The sequence below is a fragment of the Heterodontus francisci genome, chromosome 2, assembly GCF_036365525.1.
Source record: "Heterodontus francisci isolate sHetFra1 chromosome 2, sHetFra1.hap1, whole genome shotgun sequence".
Lineage (NCBI taxonomy): Eukaryota > Metazoa > Chordata > Chondrichthyes > Heterodontiformes > Heterodontidae > Heterodontus > Heterodontus francisci.
In genome coordinates this window covers 9,115,144-9,129,007 of record NC_090372.1, presented here as the reverse complement: position 1 = coordinate 9,129,007, position 13,864 = coordinate 9,115,144, and the positions used below count along the sequence as shown (strand labels likewise).

The following is a 13,864-nucleotide window of genomic DNA, read 5'->3' as shown; positions in this document are numbered from 1 at the left end:
ATTGAGGCTGATGGAATAGGAGGGTCAGTGTCAGCTTGGATAACAGCGTGTCATGGTAAATGGTTGTTTTACAGACTGGAAGATGGGAGACAGCGGTGCTCCCCAAGGGTCAGTGCTAGGACCACTGTTCTTTATGATATACGTAAATAACTTGGACGTTGGGATTTGGAGTTGAATCCCAAAATTTGATGATGATACCAAACTTGGAGATGTGGCAAATAGTGAGGATGATACTAATCGACTGCAACAAGACATAGATAGGCTAACTAAATGGGCAGACAAGAGGCAGATGGAACTGAATACAGATTAATGAGGTGATGCACTTTGTCAGAAGGGATAGGGAGAGGCAAGTTCTAAAGGGATGGAATTTTTTCTCTTGTCGTCGGGAGCGGAGGTGGACAAGAAAATGATGGCCCACATGCCGCTATGCCACCACAATCTTCCTGGTGGGGGCCCAAGATAATGAATCAGTTGGGTCAGTGCCATGGGGCCTTTTACATCCTTATGAGCGGGCAGACAGGGTCTTGATTTAACATCTCATCCAAACGGCAGCACCTCTGACAGTGCAGCACTCCCTCAATACTGGATGGGGACTGCCAGTCTAGATTGTTGTGCTCAAGTCCTGGCATGTAACGAGTTCACAACGTTGGAATGCAGGGGCGAGCAACTACTAACTGAGCCATGGTTGACACACGGCTGATGTGGGGAATACTACAACCAGAACATTTTTGAGTTGTTAGGTTAAATATAGTATCCCGTGAATGATTTATTTTGGAGAAGGCAAAGCATCACAATCTATTTAGAGTCAGTTTTTTACATTAAAAATAATTTCCTGTTTTAGAAAAGCATTCAGTTGCAAGCAAAATCAGAAGTGGCAAACAGACCAATTGGTAGAGGACGTGAAATATCATGGGCTGAGATACCAATATCATGGAACTTGACTTAAGGTGTCATGAAGTTGACAGTGAGATACCAGGGGCTAGATTCTACGAGCCCGTGCTGATCTCAGCGGTGAGTTCAAAAAATGGCGGTCCGCTGCGTGGGCCACATACCAAACAGCCGCCGCAATCATGAGCGCGGCAGCTCATTTAAATAGTCAGGGCGGCCTGCCAACCCTCCCAATCACATGGAGGGGGGCGGGCTGTCGGTCCCCGGCAATGGAGTCAGCTGCCTGTGCGCGAGCGCAGACGCCATTTTTAAAGGGCAGCCAGCCCTGCTGGCATATTGAAATATTTAAAGACATATTCAATAAAATTAAATAAATGCATCTCTTTTGCCCCTCTCCCACCCCCCCCAATAACAATTCCATTAAATATTTGCCCTTCGACCCCAAAACACTTCGCTTTAACATCTGACCTTCCCCCACCAAACTACACAAAGTTTAAAGTACAACCCTTCCCACCATCCCCTACACCGATGTTGTTCATTTGACCCTGTTCCCCACCCCTGCCCCCTCACTGATAAACTTACCTCCTCCCCCTCCCCAACAGTGTTATCATTTATTGTGAGGGGAATTGAATACAAAAGTAGGGAGGTTATGCTTCAGTTATACAGGGCATTGGTGAGACCACATCTGGAGTACTGTGTACAGTATTGGTCTCCTTATTTAAGGAAGGATGTAAATGCGTTAGAAGCAGCTCAGAGAAGGTTTATTAGACTAATACCTGGAATGGGCGGGTTGTCTTATGAGGAAAGGTTGGACCAGCTAGGCTTGTATTCGTTTACAAGAGTAAGAGGTGGCTTGATTGAAACATATAAGATCTCAAGTTTTCTTGACAGGGTGGATGTGGAAAGGATGTTTCCCTTTGTGGGAGAATCTAGAACTAGGGGTCACTGTTTTAAAAAAGGGGGGCGCCCATTTAAGACAGAGACGAGGAGAAATTTTTTTCTCTCAGTGGGTCGTGGGTCTTTGGAATTCTCTTCCTCAAAAGGCAGTGGAAGCAGATTCTTTGAATATTTTTAAGGCCGAGGTAGGTAGATTCTTGATAAGCAAGGGGGTGAAAGGTTATCGGGGGTAGGCGGGAATGTGGAGTTTGGTTACAATCAGATCAGCCATGATCTTGTTGAATGGCAGAGCAGGCTCGAGGGGCCGAGTGGCCTACTCCTGCTCCTAATACGTATGTTCATAAGGTTGGTTTATCCTGAGGCAGCCAGTGCCAGGGCCAGTGCCAGGGCCAGGGCAAGGGCAAGGGCATGCCAAAGTTTCAACAAGGGCCTGAGATAGATGTTAGGTCCTTTATTTGCTTAGACCTCAGGATGATTTGATAGAGGTATATAAAGTAGTTAAAGAACTCGATAGGATTCCTATTGATGGATTATTTCAATTTGATAGATTGGGGAGGACATGGGGTCATGCATATAAGTTATGCAGGGTAAGTTAGGTTAGATGTGAGATGTGTCTATTAGACCTAAATTTCAATTTATGTAAGAGGATATATTAAATATATAAGTCCTACGTTATATATATTTCCTACATTACATAGTGACTGCACTTCAAAAGTACTTCATTGGCTGTACAGTGTTTTGGCGCCTCATGACGTTGTGAAATGTGCTATTGTTACGACCGCAGTAAGACTGTTAATATTAAAACACGAGATATGAACTCTCCAGACCAACTTAACGAATTAAATGACAAGATTTCACGTTTTAAGACTTATTATAGCAACTAAACTAAAAATCAGCATTAACTAAAAGTTCTTTGTAAATAGTTAATACTCCAAATTACAGAGCAAGGAATTTTCCATCACTTATTAAAAACACTTGAAAACCCCCACACCACATTTATATGTCACACAGTCCTCATTGAAATGGTATCCGTGTAACTAAAAGTCCCAAACTCCTCCCAGTTGCAGTGGATTGGGTCTCCCAGTCCTTCTCAAAGTCAAAGTACTCTTCACTCACTTCTTCCGAACACTTTTGACCTGGACATCAGTGAATAAGGTTGTCTCTGGTGATCCTGTCGTCTTTTTTTGTCTGCAAACCTCAACTTTCAAATTGGGTTCAAGTCTTCATAGCCTTTCGCTGTGTCAGTGTTCAGAGAGCAGGTGTTCCCTCTTTCTCTGTCCTGATGCTGTTACCACTGGTCTTTGTCTTCTGGTTTTCCTTACAGCTGCAGACTTGTCCAACCCTGTGGAATTGATCCAAAGATCAAAAGTCAAAAGTCATTTGCTTTTTCAATATGCAGAGCCCAGAAGTTTGGCTAAAGCAGAGCCACCCAGGCCTTTCCTTTGTTTCCAGATAATAGCAATTGCAACAAGCTTTTACATTTTCAGAGCCATTGGCTCCTTGTTTACGATCTGGAAGTCTGAGAGGCTGAGACCTACTGTTCTTCAGGTGTTACAACCTTGCCTTCTGCTTTTCAAAAGGGTCTATTGATCTGGGTTCTTTGTTGTCCTGGTAACCAAGATCTCTGTCTTGTCTGTAAGCAGAGTTGATGTGAGGTCACATAGCTCTTCCGACTCCATCTTTACACCACATTAAACATCTCAGTTTTTAAAACATAATCATGCTACAAAGTCCAACATTCATAACAGTACTATATAAATGCAAACCTTTCTATGGAACAAGTGTGCTGAGTACTGATTCTCTGCAACCCTAAGCTGAACATTTCCTGGCTAGGGCAGAGTAACATCTAATAAAAGGCCGGTGAAACAGCAAGTGATATAAGTATGATCAACATGGTCCCCTAGACTTGTTTTGGCTGCCTTAGGAGGTTGGAGATGAGTTTTTCATATTTCTTCTTCTAATTGGCCCTGTTTTATTTTGCCTCTCCTGGGAGATTGCATGGCAGCTGGTGGGACGGGGGAGTTTAATCCTGAGTTTAATTCATGTTGCCAACTCTGGTTGGACATATTCCTGGAGGTTTAATCACATGACCTTCTTCCACCAACCGCCCATCCCCACACTCCCGCCAGTGTCACCCAACCTGACAATCCTCACGGTGCCCCACCTTTCCACATCAATTGAAAAGTGGACAGACTCTTCATCACCCAATTTGATAATACTTGACTGTCAGTCAAACTGCCATTTTTCCCATACCTGATGTTTTTAATAACTAAAAAACAAAAGTGTTCAAAGTGCTTTTAAAAACAAGTTCTAATTTTTTAATGCTCCTGTGATTTTTCTCCTTGATTTGCTCTCAATAGTGTCCTGGTGATTAACCTTTCATTCCTGGAGACTCCAGGGCAAATTTGGACAGTTGGCAACCCAATTCAGACATCACGATGGCGTGGGGCAGACTTGATGGACCAGAAAGTCTTTTCTGGGATGGTGGCAGGAGCTCAGTAGTAAGGTAGAGGAATAGTGAAGGGTCTGATAATTGATTAAGCTTTCTGCTGCACGTCTAGCTGGGGCCACCCTATGCATTGGGACTTTTAACTGCAGGATGTATCTGGTGTCAAGTGGGTAGAATTCAGTGCCACGTGGTCAGGGTTGAAACCTGTTTTGAGAGGATCAAACATGGAGTTGCAGAAAAGATGGGCAGAGATTTGGGAGGTAACAGCACATTCAAGGACTTTGGCGAGGAAATGGAGATTCGAAGCATGGCAAGACAGAAAAGGCGAGGGTGACGTTGTTGAGAAGTGAGGTGATGACAGTTGTTTTGAAAGGGATGGGGACAGTACCTGAGGAAAGGGAAATATTAACAATGCCAGCTAGAAGGAGGCCAGTTGAAGGTCAGCAGCTTACTGAGAGTAGGGTTGAGAGAACAGAAACTTTTAAGCAATGAACGGCACTGATATCAAAACCTTATGGAAGCAAGTACAAGAGGATAAACATCAAAAGAGGTGCATCTGAAAAACCTTAGAAAAGAGGGACTCTTACTCCCAAGTGAATAACATTAATCTGGTGATGGATCATTGACATGAAATGTTAACTCTGTTTCTTTCTCCAAGGATGCTGCCAGACCTGCTATGTATTTCCAACACTTTCTGTTTTTATTTCAGATTTCCAACTTCCGCAGCATTTAGCTTTTTTATTTTGGATTAACATTATTCCTGGGAGCATGTGTGACTAGACCTGTAGGTATTTAATCTTTATAATTAATTTCACTCCATATAACTCTCCGAAATAAAGTGTGATGAAGCAATGAGTGAAGTGCTTGGCTTTGACATGAATGCTGCTGTCAAAGGAAAGCGGAACGGAAGAGTTGGGCTGCGGACGGAGCGTTTGAGAGAGGGACCACCGGAAGCTGGGGGACGCTGAATGGTGGCGGACAGAAGGTGGCATGGCGGCTGCGGCGGGAGGATGGCGGCTGCTGCTGGGGATTAAAGCTCTCGGCAGAGGATTCGGGCCTCAGAGGTTTGATCCGGATTCTGCAGATTGTGCTTTAATGTTGCAGAGCGATGTCTGATTCAGTTTCTCTTGCAGGCAGCAGCACGAGGGAAAACAGGCCGAGGATTTGGCTGCAAGGCCCCTCTCTTCCCCCCCCCCCCCCCCTCAAACAACCTTCCCAACTCCGACCACCCACAAAGCTCGGACTGACCGACCCTTGCCCCCCCCCCCCAGCTCGGACTGACCGACCCTTGCCCCCCCCCCACCACCACCCCCAGCTCGGACTGACCGACCCTTGCCCCCCCCCCCCACCCCCAGCTCGGACTGTCCGACCCTTGCCCCCCCCCCCACCCCCAGCTCGGACTGTCCGACCCTTGCCCCCCCCCCCACCCCCAGCTCGGACTGACCGACCCTTGCCCCCCCCCCCCCCCTCCCCAGCTCGGACTGACCGACCCTTGCCCCCCCCCCCCACCCCCAGCTCGGACTGACCGACCCTTGCCCCCCCCCCCACCCCCAGCTCGGACTGACCGACCCTTGCCCCCCCCCCCACCCCCAGCTCGGACTGTCCGACCCTTGCCCCACCCCCAGCTCGGACTGTCCGACCCTTGCCCCACCCCCAGCTCGGACTGTCCGACCCTTGCCCCACCCCCAGCTCGGACTGTCCGACGCTTGGTCCCCACCCCCAGCTCGGACTGTCCGACCCTTGGTCCCCCCCCCCAAGCTCGGACTGTCCGACCCTTGCCCCCCCCCCCCCCCCCCCCCCCCCCCCCAAGCTCGGACTGACCGACCCTTGCGCCCCCCCCAAGCTCGGACTGACCGACCCTTGCGCCCCCCCCCAGCTCGGACTGACCGACCCTTGCCCCCCCAGCTCGGACTGACCGACCCTTGACCCCCCCCAGCACGGACTGACCGACCCTTGCAAACCCCCCCCCCCGGCCAAGCTCGGACTGACCGACCCTTGCCCCCCCCCCTCAAGCTTGGACTGACCGACCCTTGCCCACCTTTCATCCCCCCCCCCCCCCCCCCCCAAGCTCGGACTGACTGACCCTTGCACCCACCCCCCCCCCCCCACGGTCTGACTGATGGACCCCCCCCCCTCCTCCCATCCCACCCCTCTCCCCATCCCACCCCTCTCCCCATCCCTTTTGGTTTGCTTTTCCAAATAGTCGGCACATTCAGTCTGGGCCGAATGGCCTCCTGCACTGTATGATTTTGCTCCAACACAGTTTGGACTTGGTTGCCTGCAACATTAAGGAGGCTGGAACGATAATGAGACAGGCATGTTGTAGGCTGCAAACTGCAGATACCAGCTCATATGGTGGATAAGACATCTCAAACTTTGGGTTCACAGTTTCCAGAGGTGTTAAATTTGAGGCTGAGTATGAGAACGATGGCTCGTATATCCAGGGTTTGGTCCCTACAGTAATTTGTATTGTAGACAAATAAGTTGAAGCCTGTGCTTCTTGGGGCTCCTCATCTTCAATTGGTAGAAGCACGGTTCACTGGAGTACGGTGTGGGTCCATATGTGGTCAGAAGAATGACGCAACGTACTTATTTTTAGTGCATTGCACAGTTTTGGGAGGAGCGGCTGGACCAGCTATCTGGCTAGAATGGACTCACATCTGTTCTGTTCAATTGTCCAGTGATCTAATTGTTCCCCCTGGGCAGAGGTAAGTTAGGTCTCATTAGGGTCAAGGTGTTTTCAAGTTAATGTGACTGGAGGTGTGGTTTTTGGAACAAAATTGATCCTTTGTGGCAATTTGTCAATCTGGTATTTGAGCCAAACAGGGCTTTGCTGATGGAGTAGTTGGGAGCTACAGAGATGTCATTCGAACTGGAATTCTAGCCACTTGACTCTAATCCTGCAGTGAAAAGTCCCAAACTGTAGGATGGGCCCAGCTATATGCTGAGCAGCAAGCTTATCAATGATCAAAACCTTCATTATTCCTTTACCATACTACTCTGCTGCCACCATCCCAGACTTGAATCCCTCCTCCTGAACAAGTTTACAGCTTCCCTGTCTGCCTCTCCTGGCATTCTCTGAAGTCTCCATTCAAAGCACTCGTCTCTGACTCCTTACGACCAGCAATCTCAACTTCCCAAACCTCTTTTCCCATCCACCTTCTTGCTTAATAGACCCTACCTTCACCCCCTCAAGTTCAAGGAGCACAGCTTTGTACCTATTTAATACACAGCTCACTCAGCTGTTCATTGCAGATCTGGCTGGACTACATCAAGCACCAATAAGCTCTCCTCACTATTCCAGGATCATCCTGGAATGCAAAGATAACCTTGGCTTCAGTTCTGCACTACCAACCGTCTCCTGAAATCCCTCATCCCTTCCCCCTCCACGCTCCCCCCTCATCTCCCAACAAGTGTGATGAGCTCATGGACTTCCTAGTCTCTGCTGCTGCCACATCCCTCCTTTCCCCATGCCTACCAAGTCAAAGTTCCTCCCTTAGCCCTCAACCTGCAACTTCTCTTCTGCCTCTCCTCATGCCCTCTCTTGCCCTATCTTGTCCATGAGATCCACTCCTCTCTCAACCGTACTTCCAGTAAACTGCTAATCATTCAACTGTCCCCCATGGTAGCTGACGTTGTAAATATTTCCCTTTCCTCGGATACCATTCCCATCCCTTTCAAAATGGCTGTCATCACTTCCCTTCTCAAAATGTCACCCTTGACCCTTCTGTCCTTGCCACCTACTGTTGCACTTCTAATCTCCTTTTCCTTGCCAAAGTCCTTGAATGTGTTGTCTCCCAAATCAGTGCCCATCTTTTCTGCAACTCTATGTTTGAACCTCTTAAATCAGGTTTCCGTCCCTACCACCGCACTGAAATGGCTCATGTCATTTATGACATAATTTGTAACTGATAATGGTCCCCTAACCCTCATCGTTCTTGACCTGTCTGCAGCCTTTGGCACAATTGTCCAGCGCATCCTCCTCCAAGACCTTTCTGTTGTCCAGCTGAATGGGACTGCCCTTGCTTGGTTTCATCATCTATTCAACCATAGACAGAAAATCTCCTGCGATAGCTTTTCTTCCTGCCCTCGCACTGTTTGAACCCCTTTTATTCCTTATCCACATGCTGCCCCTTGACGACATCATCTGAAGCTGTGCCATCCGGCTCCAAACATCCACAGACAACACCTAGCTCTACTTTTTCCACCACCCTTCTCAACCCCTCCACCGCCTCTGTGTTGCCACGCTTCTTGTCTGTTATGCACACTTGAATGAGCTGCAACCAAATGTTGGTGCAACGAAAGCTGTTGTTTTCAGCATCCCCCATAAACTATTCCCTCTCCATCTATTCCATACCCCTTCCTGGCCACTATTTCGTGCTAAATCAGGTGGTTCACATCCTCGATATCTCTGACCCTGCGATGAGTTTCTGGTCCCATATCGTCTCCATTACAAAGATTGCTGACTTTCACCTCTAATGCTGTCTGTTTCCATCACTGTCTCAGCCCATCTTCTGCTAAAGCAGCTCTCTTATTCACTTTTCAACCTCTAAACTTGACTCTTGCATTGCTTTCCTGACCAACCTCTCATCCTCCGTGAACTTCAGGTCATCCAAAATTGTTGATAGAGTAACCCATACAAAATCCCATTCACCTACCACCCCTGTGCTCACTGACCTGCATTGGCTGCAGCTCCAGAAATGCCTTGGGTGTAAAGTTCTGATCTTTGTGTTCAAACCCCTACATACCCTTGCTCCACCCTATCTCTGTAACTTCCACCAGAAATTCTCACCTAAAGGGTTTTTTGTCCATCACCTTAAATCTACATCTTCTGGTTACTGACCTTTCGGCTACTGTGTTTCTCGGGTTCTAGCCTGTTAGCTAACCATGGGTTCAGGTTTTTGAATAAGACACAATTACATTTATACATATTTTAGAAATCAATGTAACCTTTATTTATGACAAACTTCATGTAAAACAACAATTACCACGGCAGTATGAGAACCTGCTGCTTTGAGGCAACCCTTGTCAATTGGGACATGGTGACTATCTTCATCCTGGCAGCCATGCCAGCCGTGATATTTCTGCTGCGGAGGATTCACTGTGGCTGCCAGTCTAGATGCGGACCCTCTTGATACATTTTCTTATCGTTGTTCCAGCATCCTGCTCCACCAACAACTTCCCAAACTTTAGTGCATGAAGAAAGGATGTCATATTTAAGGAAATAGTTCTCTTGTTGAATTACCACTTTGGTATCCTTGCAATTTGTATCACTAACTACCAGGGAAGGCTGTTTTAAAAAAAAAAAACCATACAGGATCCTTTCAAATATTATAAATAGAGGCATAGCAGTACAAAAGCAAAGAAATTATGCTCAACCTTTTGTAAAAGACTGGTTAGGCCCCAGATGAAATATTGTGTTCAGTTCTGGGCTCCACATTTTAGGAAGGTTGTCAAGACCTTGTAGAATGTTCATAGGAGAATTACTGGAATGGTACTAGGGATGTAGGATTTCAGTTATGTGGAGAGACTGGAGAAGCTGGGATTGTTCCCTTAGAGCAGAGAGTGTTAAGAGGAGATTTGATAGAGGTGTTCAAAATTATAAAAGGTTTTTATGGAGTAAATAAGGAGAAATTGTTTCCAGTAGCAGAAAGGTCAGTAACCAGAGGGTGTAGATTTAAGGTGATGGACAAAAAAACCCTTTAGGTGAGCATTTCTTTTACACAGCAAGTTATGATCTGGAAGGCACTGCCTTAAAGGACAGTGGAAACAGATTCAATAGTACTTTTTAAAAAGGAATTGGATAAATACTTGAAGGGAAAAAGTTTGTAAGGCTATGGTGAAAGAACAGGGGAGTGAGACTAATTGAATAGCTCTTCCAAAGAGCTGACACAGGCGCAATGGGCAGAATGGTCATCTGTGCTGTATCATTCTGTATTTCTAAGTATCAGTTACCCTATCATAGCAAATTCTTCCTGCAGTCAACATTTGTTCAACCATGGGATCTCCTAATCATAAGTCTGCTTACTATTCACTCTGAGAAACCTACCCCTTTCTATGCCTTCCTGTCTCAACCTATAATGCAATAATTAGTTGCAAAGGCATGCCCCCCTTCCTTATTCATTCAGTCACTCAAAACCCATCTGTTTAAACAATTTCCTTACACGCATCCTTACAAACATCCTTACAAACAGCTGCAAAACAATAATTAGGCACTGATTAATTACTTTAATACATCATGGCTTAAGGATCACTTTATCATGTTTGACGAATAAAAGTTTAAATTTATACTTGTATAAAACAAAGCCCAGCAATGCTAAACTAGCACTTGTCAATCACATCAGCCACAGGATATCAGTTGCTGGTCTATTCCGCTAGCCATATCTATTTGTTACGTATCCCCCTTCACCCTACCATTAGCGGCTGTGCCTTCAGCTGTTTAGGCCTTAAGCTTTGGAATTCTTTTCCTATCTTTCCACCTCTTGCTTCTTTTAAGACATTCCTTAAAATCTGCCTCTTTAAGCTTTTAGTGACTCTCCTAACACCACCTTCTGTGGCGCGGTGTCACATTTTGTCTGATTACGATTCTGTGATGCACTGTGGGATGCTGCCATTTGTAAAGGCACTGTGTAAGCATGAGTTGTTGCAATTTCTGTGTATTTTTCTATTTCACCCCAGCTCTACTCACCGTTCTCTGCATCTGTACCTCTTCTGCAGACCAGGGCTTCCAAAGCACCAAACTTAGCTTCTTCAACTCAGAGTTGGGCGAGTTGTCCAGTTGTACTCTTTGCAGGGCCGCTGCTTCTGGCTTGCCTGTCATATTTCCACAGGTCTGGTGCAAGGTGTAATTGCACTAACCAGTTTATATAGATCGTTTCCATTATGAATGTTGACACAGGAATATAGAATGGAAAAGTTGACAGGAAATGCCTGCATATGTAAGAATTTTAATACTTGCAGGTACATAATATAAAGCATCATATAGATACCAAGGAGCACAGGGTGAAAAATTAATCTTGGTTCAGGTGATAATTACTGAGCCACTTGAAATACAAACTTATTTATTGTTGAAATCAGCTGAATCCATCAATTGTAGCCTCACAACTTTCTCCCACGTATTCACTTACAAGGTCTTATGGTATTAGTAATACTACTTTAAAAAGGTTTCCTAGAATGTTTTCAGTACAATTGTACCTTGAATTGTCTGAGTAAAAATGCATTTTTGTCCTGTTTTTGTTCTTCTAGATGTCCATTATTCATGTTTGTTAGAACAAACTCAGAGAGTACCTGGTGGCATGAGCATCTGTCTGATGAAAACATTCATCATTTAAGAAAATTGGTTTCTGAAGAATATAAATCTTTGACCGCTAGCAAATCCTGCCCATTAAAAGATGAGCCATGGCCCAGATTACCTTGGGAGCCCGGTTAGTTAAAACTGCATCCAACTTTATAGGAAATTAGTGTAAATATCTTCACTCTGTGTGTATTTTTAAAGGTATCTTTTAAAATTTGGATTTACAAATACATTTTTTTATGTCTTCATCCATTAACAAAATAACTCCAGGGGCAAGTGCTTCAGATGCCCAATACTTATTTCTAGATGTGCCTTATATACATTTTCTTATTTTGGATTTTTTTTTTACAAGTATCTTTGAGGACATTGTAGGCAATCTCTTATTTTGGTGTGTTTGATCTGTTCACAAACTTTTTTGGAGACTTTTTAATGGACAAAAGGTGTATCCAGAGTGTTCTAATGTAAGGTTATCGACCTGAAGCATTCACTCTGTTTTTCTCTCCACGGATGCTGTGTGTTTCCAGCATTTTCAGTTTTTATTTCAGATTTCCATTATCTGCAGTATTTTGCTTTTGTATCAAGTCTATCAGTAAATGATGTTGTCCTGTAAAATGAATGTAACAAAGCACAGTGCTGTATTCAGAAACGACTACATACAGCTTGTGTTTGCAAGTTATTAAAATTACTAGACTGAAAGCTGTACACACTCTAGATACTCATTGTGGATGTTTCAATGATACAAAAGATCTGCAACATTTTCATTGGAAAGGAGAGTATCAGATGGCTCACGTTATCAGTTTGCAGATCTTAAAAATCTGTATGTAGGTTTGACTTGTCCACCTGTCTTGCCAATACATCACCTGTTAGAATATTTTTTGCAAAGCATACCTTTCAGAATATATGCTGTATCCGTGCAGCATATGACTTTTCATTAGAACATTTTGTCCATTAAAAAGTCTCCAGAAAAGTTTGTGAACAGATCAAACACACCAAAGATACTTGTAAAAAAAAAAATCAAAAATAAGAAAAGGTATATCTTGTGTCTGTACTCTTTCTGTGTTCACTGCTTTTTGGAGAACTCATTGGTCCATAGGAATGTCATGGCTACAAATCTTTTCAAAGAGGCAATTAGTCTATGAGAACCAATGACAATTTGCATTTTTCTAGCACCTTTAACATAGAAAACCATCCCAAGGTGCTTCACAAAAATCTCATCTAATAAATATGGATGCCAAGTCGAAGGAGGAGAATCTGGCCCAGATTTTGCTGTCAAAATAATGATGGTGACGGTGTTCCCTATCATTTATATGTAAACAGTATGTTAACTTCAGGTGAGGGGCAGATGTGCGATTAAACTTGGGGTATCCAAAAGGTTGATCTCTGACTTGTGCCACTTTGGTGTTGGCTGTGTGATAGCATCTCGAGGTCTGCCTCACCATTGAAATGCATTGAATAGCATGAAGTTTCTGTTTTTGCGCAGTCGGTACAAACTAAGCTCTTCACTGATGACTTTGACCAAACTTTTGATCACCTTTCCTAATTCTCTTTGTGGCTTGGTGCCATATTTTGACTGAGAACATGCCTGTGAACTGCCTTGGGATGGCTTTGCAACAATAAAGAGGTTATATAAATGCAGCTTTTTGTAATTCTGATTGAGAGAAGCATACTGGAGGGGACTGGCTAGCTATTCGTGGTAACTAAGGGGAATTGAAGCGGGGGAATTCATATTGGACCTTTTTATGCTTTTTGGCCGTTTGTACAATCTCATTGGCAGAGGTATGGGGGTAAATTATCGATATGTATTCAGCTGGAATTGGCATTTGGTATACAGAACCAAAGGGAAAAGAAAATATCCTTTTATGTTTTAAAAAAAATACTTTATATAATGAATAATGTAATGAGCAATATGCATGCATAGTATACTGTTAGTGATTGTGGTACCCTATCTTCACCCTCTTCCCTGCCACAATGTTGTGCCATTTTCATTGTATTTAGCACGGGTAGTACCATTACAGCACTCTCACACACACCGTATTGTGAAAGATATACAAACTACTGTTAAAGTAGTACATAGTATCAAATAATAAGGATATGTAAGCAAATAAAGCTGATAAGTGGACAGTAGAAACAGAGTAGCTGCTAGCCTATTCTTTAATACTTGGAATCGTACAACATCTAAGCAAATGTACAAAATCTGGGCTCTTATAATATCTTTAATAGAGCTATCATGTTGAAGGTGGAGATGAGGAAGAATTTCTTCTGAGGGTCGTGAATCTTTGGAATTCTGTGTGCCAGAGAGCTATGGAGGCTGAGTCATTGAACATATTCAAGGCTGA

General features: G+C 44.5%; 1 protein-coding gene across 1 annotated transcript in view; it reads left to right on the top strand.

The window, feature by feature from the left end:
• Positions 1 to 5,181: 5,181 nt before the first annotated feature.
• Positions 5,182 to 13,864, top strand: part of mrpl3 (mitochondrial ribosomal protein L3) — a 64,267-nt gene continuing 55,584 nt past the window's right edge. The window contains exons 1-2 of the mRNA XM_068054251.1: positions 5,182 to 5,298; positions 11,480 to 11,658. Of these exons, the coding sequence (XP_067910352.1) occupies positions 5,225 to 5,298; positions 11,480 to 11,658 (253 nt within the window). The 5' untranslated portion in view covers positions 5,182 to 5,224. The remainder of the gene's footprint in view (positions 5,299 to 11,479; positions 11,659 to 13,864) is intronic.